Here is a 24,676-nt window from a genome sequence, read left to right as displayed (position 1 = left end):
TATTCACGATATCCATGGGAACGAGATGAAGTTGTCATATTCTTTTTCTTGATTCGGAGAGCTCCTAGTCGCTCGGCGTTCAAACGTGCTGTGAATGAGTTCTTCCTTCGGAAGATCAATAATGGGTTATCCTCATTTGATATTTTATGTATGTATAAGTATTTTATGTATCTTGTATGTATTTATGCATTTTTTAATGTATTTATTTTGCAGTATGCATGTGCACTTTATAGCACCACCAACATAAAGATTTTCTGTTTGGTCAGCTGGTTGACTGGCAGAGAATGCCAAATGGCATTAAGTCCGCCTTTTTGTGTAATAAAGTTTTAAATAAATAAATACGTATATACAGGAGGTCCAGGGTCCGAATGGATTGTGTTGTGTCATGTGATTCTCGGCATTGTAAAAAGCGATTAATAGACATTCATAATTCATGGTGAAATATCAAAATTTATTTAAATAAACCATTATTCAAAATTATAGGTTCATTTTAACACTTACTGCCAGTTAACCGAAGCCTTGACCTTAACTTGACATAAAAACAGACAGTAATTAACCTAATAGCGGCTAGGTATTGTATAATCTGTGCTAATAGTTTGATGGCGTGTTGTTAACAGAAGTTCGTTTTCGTTTTATACCTTCCGGCTGTAAACTCGACCAATATTTGTCTAGAACATGTGTAGGTCAAGATATAAAAGAAAAAAAAAATAACTGACAGACGTATAGATGCATTCCAAACTGCTGTTTCAAATTTGGTTGGTTTTGACGTTCAGTAAGAGAGAATTTCCCGAGATTTTCGGACTCGAATTGACGGTAATTGAAGAGATTTTTTGTACGACGCGGGCGAAGCTGCAGCCCGTATTGTAGGAGTAATATCTTTGTATGTATTAAAATTACATGTTCAAGTATTTTCCCTTTATTTTCCATTTTGTTTTTAAATGATAAGATACTCATTTAGAGTACCGACTACCGACGAGTTTGCATGAAGAGAGTAATGAATATGGATGAAGCGAAAAAAATATGAAGGGATCGTGGCAAGTGGCAAAATGCATATAATCGAGTCTATATCCTTTGTGGGGTAGACAGAGCCAGCAGTTTTGAAAAGACAGAAAGGCCAAGTTCAGCTGTTTGGCTAAGGTAATAAAAGTGAGATTGAAATAGTGACAGGTTGCTTTTTGCCCATGGCATTCGCAAAAGAACAATCCCAAGTTTATAAGCCTATCAGTAGCTTTTCACTACATCAATGGGAAAGAAGTGGAGTGAGTCTTATCCTTTTTTTATTGGTGCCGGGAACCACACGGCATCTGATACTTATTTTAACTTGTTTTTATTACGACATATTTTTTTTAACGGCTTGAATTTGATTAAGTCTCTGGTAGTCTAGAGCGATTATTTATGTACAGGTTGGCGCGTGTAAGCGACTACTCGCATGATTGGTTGATATAATATTTCAGATTTGTGGATTGGTCAAATTTTAATTTTGTGCTTAATTAATAGTATTATAATATATGCTTTTCGTTTAAACGCCACCTCTAATAGTATTGAAGAGCGATTATTCGGTCTTATTTCCAGTGCTTGTATGAAATTACGATTTTCCATTTTTTATTTATTCTTAATTGTAACATTTACAATTTATGTAAATTTGACTTTGATACTCCTTCACGCCGTTATTTTTCTTACGGCTGAAAAATGTTTTAGGGTCAACCACGTATTTTCACTTTTATTAAATACTAGCTTTTCGCGGGGCTTCGCTTATATCTATTCTATCTGTGTACCGAATTTCAACAAAATCGGTTCAGTAATCTTATACTTGCGTACAAAAATACAAATCCTTTCTCTTTATTATTGGTAGACAATATTTTTCTAGAATATTCATTTTAAATTGTTTGATAGATTCTTGTTATGTTTGTATTTCATGATTCAATGTAAAACAAAGGGTGACAAACAAAGCCCCTTTGTTTTACATTCACCACCACATTCCATCATGGGAACTTGCGTCGGGCTTCGAATAATCCTCTCCAAACCAAAATTCTATTCTAGTAGCGACTCCACACATAAAGGCTCCAAAAGCAATTAAAAAATAACAGATCCCACCATTCAGCTCGCCATAGAAAAATTTGTTAACATCTAATTCAACAAATCATTACGCCTCCCACCAGGAAGGTAGACCTTAATAGAGACATCCCGACAAAAAATATAATAATGACTCATATTTAAAAATTCATATAAATCGATTAATCACTGCCTCTCACAAGCATGGTAATCGCTTACTCATTTTCGCAAGAATGTTGAAAAGGTAACAATTTTAACAAATTAGGCGACAATCATAGCACTTTTTTGGTCTTAATTACGGTTTTTGGAACGATATTATTTATGTGCTGGAGGCGTGGCCGGGAGTCGATGAATATTGCGAATGAAGTATCGATGTAATCTCGAAAGTTGTCGAATCGATTCGTTCTGGATACTCGTGGATTTTAAACTCGGTTATATTTTTAAAAATTTAGTTAGGAGTGTAATAAATTGTCCTAATCTTACCAATCACCAACTGAATTGAAGGAGATGTTTGAATGTTTGTAAGTTGGTTTGTACTTGTATTATTGAAAGCTAGGTACCATTTAAACAATGCCAAACCAACTATTAACCAAATAATAAAAATAAAATACTAAAAATAACCTAAACAAATTTTCCTAAAAATTCCTGCATGAGCAAAAACCCACATAAATGTAAGTATGAAATATATAATAGCTTATCGATATAAGGTTGGCACATCACTAAAACAATACAAATGTAAATCTCATTTCTGTGTCCATCACGAACTTGCTGAGAAAGAATGCTCTCGCACAACCATTATCCGTCTCATTTACTCGTAATAGTATTGAAAAGAGACAGCTTAACAAATTTATTAAAACATCTACGTGTGAGGTTTTACACCATAAAGAATGCAACAATTCCATATTTAATTTTTTTTAGTTCGGGATGAAAGATATAGTTTTTATTGGTTGTAAATTGGCCAATTTATGAGAACATGTTTCTATGAATGAAAATGCTTTTTATGATTGCTTAAACTTTGTGAATACTTAGGTAAACATAAAAATCATGCCAGTTAAGTCTTTTTGAAGATTTCATCAGCATAAGACATATTTGTAAAATATGTTAATATAACGCGAACATACATATAGTCGTTACTACGTCTATTTCCCTTGAAGGGTAGACAGAGCCAACAGTCTTGAATAGACTGAAAGGCCACATTCAATAACAAACGGGAAAACCTAAATATTCAATTAAATTTATAAAGCTCAAACATATGTATTCTGTAACTGTTTTATTTTGTAATGATCATAAAAATACAATCAACATCATATTTAATGAATCCTTATAATGTAACAGTCGACGTTCAATCAGCTTGCTTGTCGGTCAAATACATATCTTGCAAAAGCTGTTCCCATATTAAACTATAATAAACGCGTTTAGACAAATTTCGAGCCGTCCATTTTGGTTTCATAATAGCGATATCCTGTCCATTGATTGTCAAAAATTAGGAATTTGGACAATTACATCGCGCCTCCCACGTGAAACTTGTAAAAAAAAAACTAGCACCCGGTGCATCCACATATTCTTAAAAGATCCGACAATGTAGGGACAAGTCATAACAGTTTAGCGATTTTACACATGAAAAAAATATATTTAGCGCACCCGCAATGACCAGAACGTTCATCCAGTGAACGTTCGAAATTTAAAATTGTTTAAATGACCAATCGTTTGAGGCTAAATGAATAGAAATTGATTATTGAGGTTCTTTGCGTATTTATCGGTTTTCGGTCATTAATTATAAAAAAAAATATTTAAAGAAATATGAGTATGGTAATATCACTACAAATACCTACTGTAAATAAAGTTCTAGGTTTTGCCTTAAATTTTAACTTTTCACACATATACTTCATGCTCTTTTGGATCTGACGGGCTCTTGTTACATAAAGCTTGATTCACATTAGCCGCTTATGACTTGTACGTATGAAACCTCATATTTTTTTTCTATTTTTTCCTTCTTTGTTACCTTTGTATCATCTAGCGCCGGCTCGAAAGGATCCTAAAAGGTGTTCTAAGGCGTAACTCTCAATGATGGGCATCGGTTACATATTTATTTTGCGTTGTGCATTCTTGTCCTGACACATAAATAAATGAATTTGTTGCCATTTTTTACATAGTCCGATTTCGCGCTATCATGGTGGCACTGCGGATGCTCATATTGTGTGCTCTGAATAAATTTATTATGTGTTTTTAGCGTTAAAGGTGAAAAGTAGGTGGAACCATTCTTTAAAAGTGTATAATGACATTGCGCTCTGGGCGGGCGTGGAGAAATTTTAATTATTTTGACGGTTTATTTGCGTAAATTTGCGACGCTTATAAAAAAATTCTGTGCGTTATTTACTTACCACAGTTAAAAATATGTATAACATTTAATGGATAAATTATGAAAAAAACATGGGAACACAACTCATAAATGCTACCTCCACTGTACAAAGGGCGGACTTAATGCCGTTTGGCATTCTCTACCACGTCACTTCTCTGAGGTATGGCAAAATATATACAGTACAAACAAAATATATAAATAAGGGATGGGGTTATAAACTTGGGATGGATGGAAACCAGCACGGGGTCATACCTCGTGCTAGTGAAACCGGGGCCGCACCTCTCGGCATCCTATAACTGCTTTTAACGTGTTCCGCCCTGGCCGCCGCATGGTGGCTTATTAAGGGTGCCCACGAGTTGTTGTATAGCCAATGAATGTATAGAAGCATTTGAGTCACCATCTGCTAAATTAAAATTATGTGGGAGATTTTCGAGGCAGATGTCCGTATCTCACTCCATAGCCCAGTTATACAATCCACCAGCATCCCAGACTAAGTAAATCTCTCCCTAGCAATAGTTTGGCAGCTGTGGAGGACTGTCCGTTGGTGCATCCTAATGGTTCATCAAGGGACAGATCTCCACAGCTGCAGCCATCTCACTTTAGAACAAAACGTACCAAAGGGCCTCTTCATGTTAGCTTCGGCCCCATGAACGCCTCCCAAATAACCGGGCCCCTATGGGCCCGTGCACATTTTATATGTACCAACTATAACGTTTTTACATTTACGTATATACAATAATGAATAGAAAGAAAAAATCCTGTCTACCCACACTGGGTCCCTCCTGATGGAGTTTCCATGAGCAGGTGGTGTTTTAGTGCGGTAAGAGTCCGGCACTACCTGGGTCCTCCATCCCAGGCTGTCCATTATGGATTTCACCACCTACTTGTGTAAATAAAAAAATATATATTCAGAATATGAAGGTTTCAAACGTTTTTACGAAATGTGACCTTCATTCGTTCCGCCCATAATGCCTGATGCAGTGTGGTAAAAAATGGGTAAATTCCGCTCAAGAGAAAGCACAACCTTTGTGTATTACTAAAACCGTAGAATTCTCTCGTAGATTTACCGTCTATGAATGGAGCTTTTTATTGAAGGTAATTGAATTATGGGTAAATACTGTCAATGAAGAAAGAAACAATACTTGGCTGTCCGTAATCGTAAAGTTTGGCGCCAAGTCATTACGTAAGCCATTGAAAGAAAATATAGAGCGGTTTCATAATTTTTTGTTGGTAATTTGGAATCAGGAGAATTGAAAACCATATTTTTTTTTAATTTGAGGGTAGTTCACATAATTATTAAGAAAAAAGGAATGTTTTATTATATTTCGGTACCGGTCCCAAAAAGCAACTCCCCGATATAAATAAAGTAAAACTCAAAGGTAAAGTAAAGTAAAAAAATCTTATTCTCTCCAACAATAGTGGGTACTTGAAAATACATATTAACATAATAAATTGTTGTAACTAACACCGATTAAAAGAGACTGGAAACAGATGAAGGTAAGGCCTGTGCTACAGTACCTACCTACTCCAGTGCTCCCGCCCTTATATGTGGTACTATATTAAAGAAGAGTTATAATTTAGTTAGCGATGGGTAATAAAGAAAGTACAAAACAATAATAAGGACAAGTCCAATACGGAAGTACGAAAAGAATAAAAATAACAATAACTAGGTATACAATAAGAAAGCTTTAAGTGAAAACATTGCAATTATTGCAAAGCTTGTAATAACAGGCGGCAACATCCACACATTTATTCATTATTCCATCATTAAGTCATGCGTACAGATTAACGTAGCTTTCCAGTCTTTTTAAGGAATAAGGAATAATAATTCGTAAAGGATAAATACATACATACATAAAATCACGCCTCTTTTTCGGAAGGGTAGGCAAAGACTACCTCTTTCCACTTGCCACGATCTCTGCATACTTCCTTCGCTTCATACACAATTATAACTCACTTCATGCAAGCTCGGCGGTTTTAGGATAAATATGTGACTATATATGCATACATCATCCTCACCTCTCTGGAGAGATGCTTAAGCTCCCTATGTGTGACCAACGCAGAGAAATCTCTCACATATTAGATTATCTGTTACATATCCACTTTCCAGATGGGCTAGCAAACTGTCACTATTTGAATCCCAATTCTATCATTAAGCCTAACAGCTGTACGTAACCTGTCAGTCTTTTAAGACTGCTGGCTCAGTCTACCCCGCAAGGGATATAGACTTGGTAATATGAATGAATGAATAAACATCCAGTTTCCTGAATATGCAGGTTTTCTCAAGATGTCTTCCTTCACTCCCTCTTTTTTTGTAAAACTCTTACGTACCTACCAAATATGTAATCTCTTTATCTGAAGTTAAGTTTCATAATGTAAAGATGTGATGTTCATAAATACAACAAAAATAAATAAATTACAAATAAATGTGATTTGTTGTGGAAAACACATTACTGCACCACAATTATTATCAACAACACATCGATCTGTATGCATTTTTTAATTAACACATCAAGATTCGAAATCAATTTATTCCTTAGTTTATATTGAGAGTGCGCGAAGAATTCAATTTTAAAGATAACTTACGAACGCTTATCAAACAAATCTGAATGTCAAAACCCAGTGTTAAATGAAATTAAGGCGGAATGCGTGCTGACCGATGAAAAATTTTATGCATTTCAGAATTAAGTACTATCCCTTGTGACTTTACATTAGTCTCCTCGCCCTTAATTTAATAGCTTTTAAGTTATAAAGTACTAAAATTTTGCACGGGCCTTCGTTTTCTTGTGAATTTACAGAAGTAAAGATTGAATTTCTTTAATGCGTAATAATAGCATTACAGACGGCATAGATCTTCCGAATTCATTATATAAGTATGGAAGAATGTATGTATATTTTCAACAGATTGCATTGCTTAAAAATAATTATATTAGTTTCTAAACTTATTATAATATTTGTAATGTTAACTAGGTCAGAATTAGTCAGCGACTAAATTAGATTTTTTTTTGTGAGGGTGTTTTTAATTTCATATACGGCGTATACCGAGCGGTTTAACATTGAGAAAGGTGTTAGGCAAGGATGTGTTGTTACTCACTGTTTAACTTATTTATTGTCTATAGTTCCCCTTTATCATACAATTATTTAGATTTTTCACATTTTCTACTTTTGTTATTTTCACATTTTTCCTAAACTAAATTCTTTTAAGTGTAGGATTAGGTAATTGGGAGCAAGCGGAACACATTCATTCCCCGATTGAACGATATCGAGAAGTGAAACTCTGACACAGACCGTATTCGATTGGAGAGTAAAATGAATTTAGACTCCAAGTAGGTTAAATTTTTGGTGATTTTCCAAATTATTTATGGTTGTTGTATTACGAACACTAGCGAAATATTACAAACTTACATTGTATTTTTATTTACTTATATTAAGATACTTGGTATTCTTTTTGTAGGCGATGGGCTAGAAACCTTTTACTATTTTAATTTCAATTCCATAATTAAGCCACACAGCTTAACGTGGCCTTTCAGTCTTTTCAAGACTGTTGGCCTCTTCTTAAAGTATATAGATTACTTAATATTATGTACATATGTCTATATAGACGACATTATACATGTCTCTAGAAAGAAATAAGTGCAGTGGAACGGACAGAAAAGTAAACTAACTTTAATACGTGTACGATACGTTAGTACTATTACTGTACCTAGCTTTTAAGCAGGGGAGAAATAACTCAGTAGATATCGCAGAAAGTAACTAAAACACAAAAATATTTACAAGAAGGGAGAAACTTAATTCTACTGCTAAGACCGCAGCTTTTAGGGGGAGTTTTAGATATGCTGCTTCACGTTGCTGGAATAATGTTCCACCCCCTATCAAAAAGTCAATAACTGTTACTACCTACATTTAAGGCAAATCTAAAGAAATTTTTATTTAGTACACAATTATTGTAATTTTGCAGCAATTTGTATATAATTTTTGAAATTACAGATTAGGCACTGTCTAGATATTTGCATAAAAAGCACATTACTGTTGGATACCTACTCTAGAATAATTTGATGCAATCATGCCACTTCGTGCCGTGTGGTTCCCGGCACTAAGAATAGGACCACTTCATCTCTTTTCCATGAATGTCGTAAACGGCGACTAAGTAGTAGACTAGAAATGATTGCTTGGGATTCTTCTTATAGACGATGGGCTAGCAACCTGAAGCCATACAGCTGAACGTGGCCTTTCGGTCTTATCAAGACTGTTGGCTCTTACCCCGCAAGGGATATAGACGTGATAATATGGATGTTTGTATGTATGCTACTTTGCCGGAGGGAAAAGAGGAGACTTATTGCATCTTTTCTCTCGCTTCTATTTCAAGACTTTTTTTTTTGTTGCAACGTCATTCGACAATCTTTTGTTATAAGTTTGTCAACTTGGATCCTTATAGCTTATCCTTATAATCTTCCAGAACTTCTCCAAGTCTTAATTATTTTCCCAGGTAAAAAAGTACCTTTACTTACTTACCTAGAATTTTTTATTCCTGAATTTATCAAAAGGGCCAGGGTCATCCTCAAAAAAGGCATATCCGGGATAATCAAACGCCTAAAAATAACTTTAATGTTTCCTTAATTTGTACGCACCTTATACAATTCAGTAGGTGGCGATACTTTGACGTAATGACAGCGATTAATATATACATACGTGTGTTTTATTTTAATTGGCTTAAAAGTTAAATGCCGCCAGTACATTCAGATCAATTTAGTCGATACCAAGAAGTAGGTTGTATTGCGATTAATTTCATACGGTTGTATGTTTGTTTAATTACCCGCTGAACGAGTTAATTTAAATGATAGACTACATAATGAGTGCCACTCCATCTCTTTCACATGAATGTCGTTAAAGGTGAATAAGTGCTAAGCTTATAAACTTGGGATTCTTCTTTTGGGCGACGGACTTTGAAACACTATTCGCATCTCAATTTTTCAAGACTGTTGACTCTGTCTGCCCGGCTAGGGATATAGACGTGATTATTTGTATGTGTGTACTATACAAAAAAGGGAATAAGTTATCAAAACATTCCTCAGTTACCCAAGCCCTAATACCATAATTACCATCATCACAGAACCTTCAAACAGCATATAAACTCAAATATTAAGGCAGCAGAAGATTAACTCATGAGTGTTCAATGAAGTCATGAGCGCGACGTTAGGAGCACCCGTGGCGCCATCTCTACGCCACAGCCAACAACAGCGAAAATCCTTAAACACGCAAACAGAATTTCTATATATTGGAACGTTATAGGTACCACATACAACGTCTGACACTGTCAACGCCATGTTTGAAGTCGGGCATGGCTTTGATTTTTTGGATAACACCCAAATTTGAGTTTATGGTCGATGGATTAACAAATAATCAGATTTCGTTTTCGTTTAATTTTTGCGCCGAGCGTCCGAGTATTAACAGTCGCTACAGTTCTTCTTGTAGACAATGGGCTAGCAACCTAGCACTATTTGAATCTAAAAACAGCTGAGCGTTGCCTTTCAGTCTTTGCAAGAAAGTTGGCAAGGATGAAGACGTAATTATACGATTGTATGTTTCAAATATATTTTAACATCACGTCTTTGTCATTTAACATCACTTAACATTCAAAACCACATTGATATAGAAACGAACATAGCGCCACATCCACTTTATTTATATTGTGTTAAGGGAATCAGTTTTGATTATTTAATTAAGAGTAGGCCTCAGTGGAGGACCGTGAATAATCAGGAATGACGCCTGACTGGTGTGCTAGATGTTTTGTTAATAATTTTAATCTCTTCATTTGGGTTGCGTTGTCGCTTTACTATAAGAATGTCGTATGTAACGTTTTGTTACATCTAGAAAAGGTTACAGATTGTCTATTGTTATATGTTAATTTGAAACCTGCAGATTAAAAAATGCATTCTTTTCTGTGTCTATATGTCTATTTGCATACCCAGAAATCATTACAAACTATTAGATCGATGTAATTGCGATAGAATAGTTCTAAGTTTTATGATTTATCTCATCAGCGGTTAATAAAGAACGTTAATTAATTCTTCTTTCAACATACAGAAAGTCAGACGGGAATCACTCTCTGTTTCTATCTGACTTTCCCACTCTTTGATTCCAGAATTTGACCATTCATAGACTGGCTAATTCTGTGGCTTGTCATTCGTAATCAAGGAAGATTCAACCAATGTCCAAAACAAACATGATGAACATTCAAACAATAAAAATAAGTCTAACTAATCAAAAAAGTCTTAATTCAAATCCGCAGATTACAAGAATGCTAACTGCCGTTCCCTGCTGAGTGGCATCAAAAAAAAGCGTTTCAGAACGGAAACAGAAAAATGTTGGAACTGGATCGAACAGGTAAACATTACTTAAACAAAAATCAGCAAAAAAATTAGCATCTATTAAATTATGTATTACCACGTCAATGTATTATTTAACACGTGTCCGGAGTTTCGACACATTTCTTACAGACTCCCTACTGAGAGCCTTACAATCAGTGTGTGGTGCAAGGCAAGAGAAATAACACGATAGATAGGTATAGCGCACATTTTTGGCGACAACTATCTTTATCGCACATCATTATTAAAATAGTTCATACCTTTTTCATTACATACCTATCTGAATCTTCAACAATAAGATTTTTTTTTTTGTTAATATGCTACTAAACAAAATTTATATATAGCTTGCTAACTAACAGATGATACGCCGCTCAAACTAGATTATTAGTTATTTCCTTCATAGCAAAAGTGACGATCGTACAATAATGCTGCTTTAAACGATTTAGTTTTGCAGTTCACTGCACGCTTTGCTTAACATCAAGATACCAACTATTTCATGAATTTTTCATGCGAAATTTGTAACCTTTAGTAATTCTGCCATTCAACCACCATCTTTAATCGCCTAAATCCGCCTTCGCTTATGAATTGCACTCCACCATCGTCCTTGTAGGTGTTGGGTATTTTTTCACGGGGACATCCAGATCGGATTGACAACTCGACAGGTTGAGACTGTGACAGAGCAACAGTGTTAGACCATCACGAAGGGTTAAGACTTTTTGTGATGAATGAATTAATGAGCGAGCAGACAGGACTTTTTGTATATCTGTTTCATATGCCGGTAGACTGAAAAGTAAGCAGCAAAGTTGAATGGCGGAGTATTTGTGTATTCTTGAATAAGTCATTAATTGAATTTATATACATTAATGTTAACGTCTTTATTCCTGACGGGGAAGACAGAGTCAACAGTCGTGAAAATTAACTTAATTATACTGCTGTCATAAAATACTATCTTCCCACAAGTTTTCCTTTTAGACAACAAAGGCGTGATATTGTTAATATAACAATATTAACTAACATTGTATAATTAATCGGAAACTTTCAATATTAATTGAAACTGATTACAAAACGAGTGCTGTTTAATTCTACTAGGTTAAGCGCTCTTAATGAACTATTCTCCCATACTTGATAAATCTTTAGATTAATGTCCACTTGCCTGACAATTAATATGCATGTTTGCACGTAGGTAATTATTTTTAACACCTTGCGGAGATTACTATCTTAAGAAATGGTGATACGGTTACAGTAAGGACTAACCATGTGAATAAAGGACTCGCTAATTAATATATCACCTTTAATGCAAACTATTTGCTGCCCGCGGCTTCGTACATGTGTTTTAATGGTATTTTCATATATTATATAACATATATATATGTAAAATAAATGTGAGTCGTGTGGTTTCCGGCACCAATACAAAAAAGAATAGGACCAGATCATCTCTTTCCCATGGATGTCGTTAAATACGACTAAGGGATAGGCTAATAAACTTGCGATTCTTTTTTAAGGCGACGCCCATCGCTAGCAATCTGTCACTATTTGAATCTCAATTCTATCATAAAGGCAAGCAGCTGAACGTAGCCTATTAGTCTTTTCAAGACTGTTGGCTCTGTCTAACCCACAAGGGATACTTATAGACTTTTACTCGATTCATGGCGTGTGTCGAGCTGGTCTTCTTGTTACTACAATCCGAGAGAATAAACAATAAGATGTTAGTGCTGTTCCATATGCTTACTGATGTAGTATCAATCTTACGGACGTGGAACTCGCACTTCGCCGTTAATACTTCACCAAAATTCCATCAATCGATATCCCCCAAAAAATCTTTGAAAAGTATTGAAACCAACGTTGCGTTGGATTAAAATTTTGTCCCCACATCACACGTGCCAATGACTTCCAAAACAACTTTCTAACAGTACTACACTATTGCGAAATACCATAATCCCGAAACAATAGATTACTATTGTATATGGATTAAAGTGGACATTCATAAGAGCAGGTAAGGACTGAAGATCCAAGATCCAAGTACGTAATTTGCGATTTTTTGACTTAATCCCTTTTGAACGCCGGTTGACCAAAGGTGTGCGCTTTTATAAATTTTTACATACGGACGTGGATCTTTCAACAATTATACCGACAGATTACTAATTGAAGTACCTAAGGATTAATTTTGAGTTAGGTATTTTTAGTTGTATTCGAGTTTAGAAAGTTTGTTCGAGTGACATCTCCATAAATCTAGATGATGAAACTAGTTAGGTCTAGAGATGCTAAGGGGCTAAGGAAGAAATACAAAACAATGATAAAACACCTTTGTTTTGAAAAAAAAAAACATGGTATATAAAGGAAATGCAAATATCTTTAATGACATTAGCAACATTTTTAAACTTTTATCCTTAGGTACCTTTAAGTGCCTGTTTTCACAGTTCATAACATGGCTTTTCATAAAAATTCGCTATGTTTAAGCCTTTTCCTAAAAAATTAAATGATTACATAGCCCCGACCCTTAAATTCGTGACTCAGAATACAACAATGGTAAATACCTGTATCGCAATGGTCATAGGTAAATATTACTTAAAAAATGTAAAGCTTATATTCTTACTTTTATATACATAAGTAAAAGAACCAAAACAATTCAAGCAAGAAATGCCACGGAATATAACAAGTTGGAATGAGGTTGTAAAAACATCATTTATACAAAACCGTAAAGGTAATTTACCACCCAAATCATACCGGGAAACGGGAGTCAGAAGACGCATATTACCGACTTAATAATCCAAAAGAAACTAGTAAGTAATTGAGCGCATTTACTTTTCGTGTCCACTCAAAGGTGAAATAACTCTTTTTGACGCATTGCCACTTGACAATATCCAAGGGATTACAAACAAAATGTATTCAACCTCAAGTATTTATTTGAAGATTACAATGGTCCAACAAATATGGACGCAAGTGTATATAATTAGAAAGGCGGCTGTTTTCACCTCACACATTGAAAGAAGGATTTTAGGATAGTCAGCGGACTTTAAACATTCCGCCGATGGGATTATATATTGTAAGGTCTGCAAATACTTAATTAAACAATAAAAAGTACCATAATGAATAATGGTTCATCCCATTGTATACAAAAAAGAAAGCGTGAAGATACATAGGTATATCTATCGAGGCAAAGCTGAAAGTATTGAAAGGATTTTGGTGAAAATTGGCATACGTTGGGAAGCTTGTGTAAGTTTTATGTATCGGTTTCTCACTTTTATATGTATAGAAAATTATCCTGTATTAAAAATTATATTTTAGTACTTTCCTAAAAGTGTACATGGCAACACTCACACGTGACAATTTTATTTGTGCACAATCGGCGGCAAATGCTCATGCCGCCGCCAAAACGGTATTGTCACTTTTTTTAACTTTGCTATTCGATCCGATAACTTTTTCTAGCTGCAAAACGAAGTACAGTCGACAAAGTTCACATAAATTTTACAACATGATATTGTTGGTTCAATTTAACACTTTATCGGCAGATAAGATTGTATTAAACATAAACAGAGAATATCCATTGGGCAGATTAACTTGGTCGATATCGAATTACCAATAAAACACAAAAACCGAGTCAGATTCCTTGTGCGCCGACGCGTGTGATGGGATATGCATAATATCGCATTATTTAACATAATTAATTAGTAGGGCCTTACGAAACAACGATGAAATAGAAGTGTCACTCGTTAACTTGCATGAAAATATTTAATTTCAATTGAGGATAACCTGAAATAAAAAGACATATGTATCACTACACATTATAAAGGAAAGTTCCTCTATTTTTTCTAACTGAATGCATGTACTAACCTCGGAAATTTGTGGATGGATTTTGTTCCTGTTCGAAATGTTGGAAAGAGCATTTTCTAAGGAAGGTTAATATCTACTTATAATCAACCCTTCATCCGTCCGTACGACTCCGGGGCGGATCGCTAGTGATAAACATACCAAGTGTGCAGTGGAAATTGATATAAATTTCTCTCTGCTGAGTCTTCAAAAGACTCGAAAGGCATGTTAAGCTGTTTGGCGTGAGGTTGAATTGAGATTTAAGAGTAAAGGCGAAACATCGTCGGCAGCCCGACGGCTTAACAAAGAATTCCTAAAGTGTAAGCTTCTCTCTTGTTTAACTAATGGAATAGTATTAAAATTAAGCAAAAAAATCTTTTTTACTTAATTATCTCATTTCTATATTATTTGCCGGTTGACTGGAAGAGATCCGTTCATGGGATATCTCCGCCACTGCAAATGATTTATTTCTTTTATAACTATGCACTTAAAACTGTGAAACTGTGTTAATTTCTGTGCAATACAGATACGAGTATTACAAACAAACAAACATTCTTCAAACAGAAATCCATTCTTGCTACAGTCGTCATTGTCTTCTCGCAGCGTGATAATGATCTTGGTATATTTCTGATAGTCCCCGATCTCACATTCGTATCCCATTGTCAGATGTCATAGCTACAAACTTTTCTTTATTTCCAAACTACCTAATAAACAGATAACGTTACTAACTATATCTTTTCATACATATCGAATACCACTTAACAAATTTTAGTTAGTTTGTAATATCGTTCTACTCTACTCGTAAGTAATTTCGTATGAAGTGTGTCTTCTATTCTCTCATTATTTGTGGTTTGCCTCGCAACAGACAGATTGACAAAACAAAAAGCAAGGCATTTACGTCTTCATGCTTCGTATCGACATCTTCATCGGGGTAAGCAAACATTAATAATTAATAGTGAAGGTTGATTTCCGTCAGACTTTCAGATACGGAGTGTTCTAGCAACGTGTTAAAATAATCATTTAGCATCATAGAAATGGGAAAAATTAAGCTAATTATTCCGAAAATGGTAACGTCTATACTTACCGGTAAAATTTATTGATTTTCCTTTGTAAGAAAACAATAAAAACAGGAAATTAAAAATTAATTAGTAAAATAAAGAAGTAAGAAATACTAAATAGGAAATGAAAAATTACCAATTTTTTTCCTGAAAATTATTTCACCAAAATTTGACGGATGCCTATAATAGTAGCTAATATTAAATTTAACATCGTTGGGAGTGCATTAGTCATATAGTTTTGTTTAATGGTCGGTAATTGGTCAGAATAACATAATTTTTATTAGGTCTCGGATGAGCTATACGAAATTTTTTACTACTGGAACGCGAATGTGACGGAACGTAATTGGGGTGATTAGGGAAATTCGTGGTAGATTTTTCGAAAATTTAGTAGTAATATGTCAATATTAGTTAAAATATTGGTGCATTTTCTATTAGGAGACATACTATCAACTATTTGATTCTCAATTCCACCGCTAAGCCATTCAGCTGAATGTGACCTATCAGTCTTCTCGTAACTGTTATTTTTGAATGTGTATATATTTGTAACATTCATTTATTGTATTTAAAATAGCTTGGATTGTTAATGGCCCACTTAGTGACGTGACAATGTATTGCAGAACAGAGTCCCACACGACCAAAATTTATATCTACATATAAACTCTATTCCGTTGATGTAAAAAATAATATATTACAAAACGAGTGACTGAGCATCGAGTGACCGTAGTGTCGGTCATCTCTATAGGGCCAATAAATAAATAAATCTTAAAGCTGCCGTTTTTTCCACTATTTTTCTTTAATAACGGTCGTAATTATGTGAGTTGGCATCAAAAACAAACCGCAATTTTGTGGTCCGCCTTAATGGTTTATGAGTCAATTATAGGCGTTATAATAATCGTGTAGAAGGCCCTTACTAGTAATATACTGTGCTGGTCATTAATTTAGTGATTATTGTATATTATTTTAAGACCCTAAGGATTTATAAGTTCATGTTTTTGTATTTTTTATTTTATTGACATTCTTATGAGAAAATAAATGTGGGGAGTAGGGGCATTCATTAATGTTTATACCTATAACATGATTATAAATTATTTTTATTATATTAGAAAAAATATATTTAGAACTAAAATCATCCTTACACTTACAAAATCCCCTACTACAAAATACAATACCTTATAATTCAAAAAGTTCGTTAAATGTAAATTCTCTTCAGTGTTACATGCATCCTAAACAGGTTGAGATAAAACTTTTTCTACACATAAGTAAATATAAACAGACGCTAGTTAAAAGTCATATTTCCGTTTAAGTGAATTCGTAAATGTATTAGGTACTATAATTTTTTTATAACTACAACATTTAATGTTTTTTGATAATTTAAAGAAATATACCTAAATACGGTTCATCCCGTAAACATGTAAGGAGGTATTTATCATATCTACGATCATAGTTATTGATAGCTCCTTTAAGTATGTTGCGTGCAGGTATTCAAATTAAATACACGCACTTAAGTCGCAATCTGTTTTAAAGATAATTATGAGATGCATATTATCGATGGTTATTTAATAGTCACTAAACGACAGAATCAGTAACACCTAAACACACCTACATATATATAATCAAATCTTTATCCCTTACGGGTTGAAAATACCAACAGTCTTGAAAAGACTGATGGCCACGTTCAGATAAATTAGCTTAATGATAGAATTGACATTCAAATAGTGACAGGTTGCTAAAAGATTAATCCCAAGTTTATAAGCCTTAGCGCTTAGCGCTTAGTCGCTTTTCGCTTAGTGAAGTGGTTCTTGTCCTACTCATTTTTTCATTGGTGCCGGGAACCACACGGAATTATTATTTTCATCAATTTCTGGGATTTCTTCTGGTAGTCGAGTCCTTGCCTTTATGGAAAAAAGGTTTCCGCTTTTCACCAGGATCGTGGTCAGATTAAAGTAAGTTAGCGGTTTTTACACGAAGCAACTACAACTCACCTCCGCAACCTTTGCAGGGGTACCCAACCCATACTCGATCATGGTTGCTGCACTACGTAATATTAAAGATGTATTGAAATGGAATGTTCAAAGTTCCAGGAACCACACGGGAACATATATAAGTACAAATATATTTCATCTGTCTTTTACGCAGGGTAGACACAGTCAGCAAGACAATTGTCTTGTTGGCTCTGTCTTATAACGTAGGTACGCGGGTTGATAGATAGATAGATAGATAAAAACGTTTATTCAGTTGCTACAGGCACAAAATACAGAATTAAACACAACATTATAATAAAAAAAACACTTTTGAGATGCATTTGCGTGCAGCAAGTAGAAAAGGTCATAACTCAGCGGAATTTTTGCACTAACTGAAGTAAAAGTAAGTAATTGGGAGTAATTTGCTAGTTGGGAAGACCGTAAAGATTCCTAAGGCTTTAGAATGGAGTTTAATATTACTTTAAATTGTATTTGAATCCACCTGTACATCTTGCAAGACGCGACATTTCAAATATTATGAGGTGGTTGGTATAAAGATGGAATTCATTTGGTCGCTCCCGCTGCCGTCGCGCGTCTTGTAAGATCTTTCACGTCTCATCGCTTTCTTGGTGAGTTAAAGGCTGTAACACATTAGATCCATATTATTTTAAAATTGCGATGCCCAATAGCGTTCATATTGTACCTATTCATAAGCAGTAACTGTTATTCAACATACATACACATACTTACATATAATCACGTCTATATCCCTTGCGGGGTAGACAGAGCCAACAATCTTGAAAAGACTGATAGGCCACGTTCAGCATTTTGGCTTGATGATAGAATTGAGATTCAAATAGTGACAGGTTGCTAGCCTATCGCCTAAAAGGAGAATACCAAGTTTATAAGCCTATCCCTTAGTCGCCTTTTACGACATCCATGGGTGCGAGATGGAGTGGTCCTATTCATTTTTTTTACTGGTGCCGGGAACCACACGGCAATCTGTAATTCAACTGATGTACAATACATATATATGATATGCAATAGGTAAAGATTTTGAATTTCATCACCAGGAACTGCCTTGACTTAAGCTGTGAGTATTATTTGTATCTATTAAAGAAGTATTACGCATCCACCACATCAACTCCAGTGCAGCCATTCATCAGAGATAGCTCTGGTGACTATAAACTAAAACGCGTCAAACTCAAACTCAAAAATATTGATTCCTTTACTGTGTAGACTTTAGGATGAAAATACATTATGATAGTGACAACAGGCATGCATTATTTTTAACTTTGTTCCAAGGAAATAATCTGTGTTAGCCGAGCTTACGGTGAAGAGGGAAAACTTCCTGGGGAAACCTGCACATTCAAGAAACTGGTTGTGTAACCAAGATCCCATGTGGGTTTGGTTCCTCTGCGAAAATTGTGGAGGACAAACAGGAGTCGGTTCGTGTCATAGTCTGACTTACCCGATCCAGAATCATGGTCAAATGTCACACACATTGCTCCATGAGAATTCCCACGATTTGAACGAACAACTGAAATGTTTATATTAACGCAGGCTGAGATGCTGGCAAAAGCTAGTTAAATAAGTTTAAAAATTTCATTTTAATTTTTAACCCTTTTTACATGCAGCGACATCTGTCATCAAATCATGGAAATATTATTTTAGTATGAAGCACGCCGCAATGCTCGTTTATTTGAACCTACAGAAAGAGGCAGAATCAACAAACTAAAAAGTTAACGTTGTGTCCAATAGATGGCGTTAATTGTTAAAATATATATAATATTTTTTTGATGACAGAAATTATAGCACGTACCAATCTGAACAATGTATTCTCTCGTCCACATTTCTATTATAAGTTTGGATAGTTGTGAAGATGACGTTGTTGAAGAAAATGCTGCAGTGCAGTTTGTTACCGCTTCTTCTGCAATGACGCCCTGGAAGCGGCAGTATACTTAGTTTTAAGTAATTTATTTGACGTCAACCAATGTTGTGAATCCAAATGATTTGACAATTATTAAGCGATATGAAGTATCCGATAGTAATAAATGAAAATTTTTGAATTTAGAATTTTACAATGTTTTGTGAATTGTGTTTTTTTTTATTGTTGCAGATTTTTAGTGTTAATAATAACATGATATCAGAGCATTTCCCTTAAAAACCTGGGTAGGGCAACCAAATATATTTGTTGAAGCATTTCATAATTAAATAGCAAAAGTGCCGTGTGGTTCCCGGCACCAATACAAAAAAGAATAGCACCACTCCATCTCTTTCCCATGGATGTCGTAAAAGGCGACTCAGGGATAGGCTTACAAACTTGGGATTCTTTTTTAGGCGATGGGCTAGCAACCTGTCACTATTTGAATCTCAATTCTTTCATTAAGCCAAATAGCTGAACGTGGCCATTCAGTCTTTTCAAGACTATTGACTCTGTCTACCCCGCAAGGGGTATAGACGTGACCATATGTATGTATGTACGTATGTATAGCAAAAGCATGCAAAATAACGTATTCAAAATTTTATAAATTATTTTAGTATAAATTTATTTTATTTTACGAAATACTTATCCAGCAATTAAAAAAATAACCTAATTCGTAGCTCTCTCATACAGAAAAGGTTTTGGGTGTAGATAATTGAAACAAAAATAAAACTTATTAAATTTATTCAGTTATATTACAAACATCGAAGTTGCCTCTTGTCCTAAATTTAGACCTAAAATTTTGGAACTGTTTTCATTGGACCCACCCTTCCGACTAAGCTTATCACAGCCATCCCACACGCCACACCCTTGGGCTATGTATGTACTTCATAAAACATTCAGTCTTCTTATCTTCTATAAATATGAGTCAAATGTACTTTAAGCCTGACCTTAACATTATACAAACAACCGTATTGTCATATTTAAAATTTTAAATAAGTAGGTGTACATTATAATATATTTTTTTGTAAATAGTACAGCAACTGAAGTAAATATTACTAGAATTTTGAACCAGAAACGATATTTCGTGTCAGGAAGATAATCATTCACTATAGCGGTTTCATAATTTTGTCTAATCTATACCAGTAGTCTATTAAGACGAGATGATTATTATTTCCTATTCGGCGAAACCAGAATCCACACGGCCAACAATTTTTAACATGATAATTTGCAGAATATAAAGTTTCCACAACTTCGAGTAGTTATCATTTGGTCAGATGTCGATTGTCGTGATCCCCCAAATGTGATGACGAAGATCATTCATCATTTACAGGTATAAACATTCACAGTCTGCGTACACGTATCGCATTTAACAAAACAACAGTTTACCATCTTACATCTGCACCTATACACCACCGTCTTCTGACTCGTGACGTATCCTCTCCCACAACACAAAGTGGAACAATTATTTCTATCCTTGCATTCTCTGCCACTCGTACTCACACAAAGATTAGGCGTTTTATGTAAATAAACTAGACTCTTCCTATCAACCTTCATTTTCTTCCTCACCCTTGGAGTGATCGCCCTTTTCGTCGTATAGTTAAAAATCCTCTGCTTCACAGCATGATGGAACTGCTTCTTCAGCAAACCCATAACAGAATTGAAAGGACCCAGTCGCCTCCAGCACGTTTTAGTCGTACACGAACCAGAAAATCCATGACACTTGCAAACCTCTCTCATTTGTTCCGCCATGGCGTCCACTCCGACCATGACATCCTGCTTTAAGATCTCCCCAATCTGATCGTTCCCCGCTTCGTTGAGTTCTAGAAAATTCCGCGTGATTCTTTTCCCCTGTCTGAAGTCATCGCCGCAGCCGCCCATTTTGAAAGTCGAGTTTTTACTGTAAACCCCTGAACAGGAACATCTGGTTAGTTCTCCTGATGCACACGCTTTGGCTACAGCGTGCGTCATAGAAGCTGCGAACAACGCATGTATGAATACTGTTTCTCTGTAAATCTTATTGAATATATTCCTTTTTGGTTTATTGTTGAAGACCAAAGAGCAGTTCCATCTGTCATATCGAAACTCTTCTTCGCAAGCTCTGATCGCCTGGTCTTTCGCTACTTGTAAAACCTCTGAAAGTCCAGGATTCCTTTTACACATTTTGGCCTGGTGCAGGGAAGATCTGATTAATTTACATGCGCCGGGGTACATGATTTGAGATCTCTCCGTGAATAGGGCTTCTACCGTTTTCTGTAAAGTTGGTTGAGATCTGCAAAAACATAGAATTCGTTACTAAGTATATAAAGGCACGTGCATTTAATTTTCTTTTCAGACGAGATCAAACAAAAAAATACCAGACTGAAATATAATTGCGAGCACTTGTGCCACAATATTGAAATTGAGACATGATTTATTTGTTCATTGAGTATTCATAAGGATATTTATTCTTATTTTCAGAGATCTTTCGTTATCTTGGCATATAATAAAGAATAAAGAAATAACAATAATTTGTCCTTTCATCCGCGGTTTTAACTGATTCTATAGCTGCAAATCGTGAATACGCTATCACATCACCCACACATACATGCATACATATAGTTCAATACATACATACATTCATACAATCTGCATGGGCAGAAAAGCAGCTGGCACACTTTATATAGAAAGAAAGAGAGAAAGAAAGAAAGAAAAATTGTTTATTTGATTCAAAATTAAAATATGTCAATTTACATCCAAAAATGTACCAAAAAGGTATCCGCTCAGCAATTGCCACAGTGTGAGCCGCGACTTACTGTATATGTACTATAACTACTACATACCTAGTTAAAATAACCAAATAGTTAACTCACCCTTCAACATTTTTGTTTGCTAATATACACACAGCATAAAACATCAAAACAGTAACGACACTAAAACTAAACATTTTTCAGATTCACATAGGTACAATCACATGATTATAATTTATTTATATCACATGTGACTTGTCTCAACGATACCATGGTTAATGGCACTTTGGGAATGGCTTGTGAAACAAAGGTGATGCGAAATTATCAGTCCAGGGTGTGGTTGGAGCCTTAAATGGTGTTAACAAACTGAGAAATCAGAGTTGGGTATGACTCGTCGAGCAAATATTGAATAGAGGAACATTAAGTATGGGAAAATTTGAGGTGTTGAAAAAACTTTATCTATACTTATCTATACTAATATTATAAAGCTAAAGAGTTTGTTTGTTTGAACGCGCTAATCTCAGGAACTACTGATTTGAATACTTTTTGCGTTGAATAGACCATTTATCTAGGAAGGCTTTAGGCTATATAACATCACGCTGCAATTATTAGGAGCGAAGAAATAATGGAAAATGTGAAAAATAACGGGGTAAATTATTCATATTTGAGGGCTTCAATGATGCCCAAAATAACTATTCCACGCGGACGAAGTCGCGAGCTATTTTAGATATTTATGTAAACAAGTTACCTGTTATTGCCGTGTGGTTCCCGGCACCATTACAAAAGAATAGGACCACTCCATCTCTTTCCCACGGATGTCGTAAGAGCCGACTAAGGGATAGACTTGGGATTCCTCTTTAATGTAAATCCCTGCCAATCTAAGGTCTGCCGCGCCGATGGATGCATGGCTAGGGGCGAGCCTAGTCTCGAGCGTGCCACTTCCGCCATGGGGTTGGGCGACCCCCAGGTAATGGCTAGCCTTACCCTGGCATGCGGGGCTCTGCTGGGGCGGACAAAATTTTTCCCTAGCGTCTCGTGGGAATCGCATTATGAACCTTAAAAAGCATATAAATGGCGGCGATGGTGTCCGCACCCCATCACGTCTCGTTCCCGGCGGGAGCGGTATGCGGTCTGCTGAAAGCCGCTTTGCGACGATGAATGTAAGAGGAGGAATGAAGGATAAGATTGAGGAAGTATGCCAGATGATGGATGAAAGACGTTTGGATGTGTTGTGCGTGAATGAAACGAAGCGGAAAGGATGCGACGCGACGCAGCACGGCCCTTACACGGCGTATTGGTCTGGAATTTCCAGTACCAGCCGAGGCTGTCAAGGGGTCGGTCTAATTCTTTCTGCACGAATGGCTGAGTGCGTGAATGAGTATGAGTGTGTCAGCCCTCGTCTTCTATGGATTAGGCTGAAAGTTGGAATCACTCGGATCTTCGTTCTAGGTGTTTATGCACCTTGGGATGTGGGTTCGAGGGGTACAACATCAGCAAAAAGCGAAAACGAGGAGTTCTGGAATAGTGTAAGAGAAGTATTGAAAGTTACCAAGCCAAATGAGAAGATTATTATGTTAGGTGATTTTAATGGATGGGTGGGTGTAAAGCGTGATGGATATGAAAAGGTGCTTGGTGCGTTTGGTGACGAAAAGGTGAATGATAATGGAAGAAGTGTATTAGAAATTTGTCTAGAGTGGGATCTTTTTGTGTCGAACTCAATGTTTCAACATAAAGAGATCCACACCTACACAAGAGTGGAAGGTATTTTAAAAAGTATGATAGACTTTGTGATTGTAGATGAAAGATTGAAGAACAAAGTGCTGGATACCCGTGCATATCGCGGTGCTGGCATTGACTCGGACCATTTACTGGTGATATCCCGGATAAGGGGTATCTTCAATCGCTGGCGGCACAGGGTAAGGGAGCAAACCAGCGCTTTGGAAAGAGTAAAAGTAGAAAATTTGCAAGATATGGATGTAGGTAAGAAGTATATTAATAGACTGAAGGATGAATTTGAAGATTTAGAGGAAATGAGCGATATTGAAGATGGATGGAAGGAATTTAAAGAAAGAATTGTGAAAGTAGCTGTTGAAGTGTGTGGTGTAAGTAGAAGAAGGAAAGGAAAAAATCACAAAAATGCGTGGATGAGTAAAGATGTGCAAGAACTTGTGCGATTAAAGAAGAAAGCATGGCTGGATTTGTTAGCAGCAAAAGCTAACTTAAGAATGCAAGAGGTTATAGATGAAGATGTGAATGAAGCACGTAAGGAATATAAGAAAATGAAAGATTTGGTTAAGAAAGCTGTGATTAGAAAGAAAGAAGAGTATAAAGAGGATTTTGATAAAAGGCTATCAGAAGACTTTCAGTCAAATCTGAAAGTATTCTGGAAATCCGTAAGGTCAGCCCGAGGAAATACTATAA

The 24,676-nt window shown here is 35.5% G+C and overlaps 1 protein-coding gene across 1 annotated transcript; it reads right to left on the bottom strand.

Annotated features, from left to right (window-relative positions):
• Positions 1–20,304: 20,304 nt before the first annotated feature.
• On the bottom strand, positions 20,305–22,520 carry LOC106143050 (protein Wnt-4). The gene is made up of 2 exons (XM_013345022.2): positions 22,379–22,520; positions 20,305–21,798 (listed from the first exon to the last, which is right to left on the bottom strand). Exons 1-2 carry the CDS (start codon positions 22,450–22,452, stop codon positions 20,850–20,852), a joined length of 1,023 nt encoding a protein of 340 aa, XP_013200476.1. The 5' UTR covers positions 22,453–22,520; the 3' UTR covers positions 20,305–20,849.
• Between the last annotated feature and the right edge of the window lie 2,156 nt (positions 22,521–24,676).

Source organism: Amyelois transitella, chromosome 2, assembly GCF_032362555.1.
Source record: "Amyelois transitella isolate CPQ chromosome 2, ilAmyTran1.1, whole genome shotgun sequence".
NCBI lineage: Eukaryota > Metazoa > Arthropoda > Insecta > Lepidoptera > Pyralidae > Amyelois > Amyelois transitella.
This window is presented reverse-complemented; position numbering and strand designations above follow the sequence as displayed.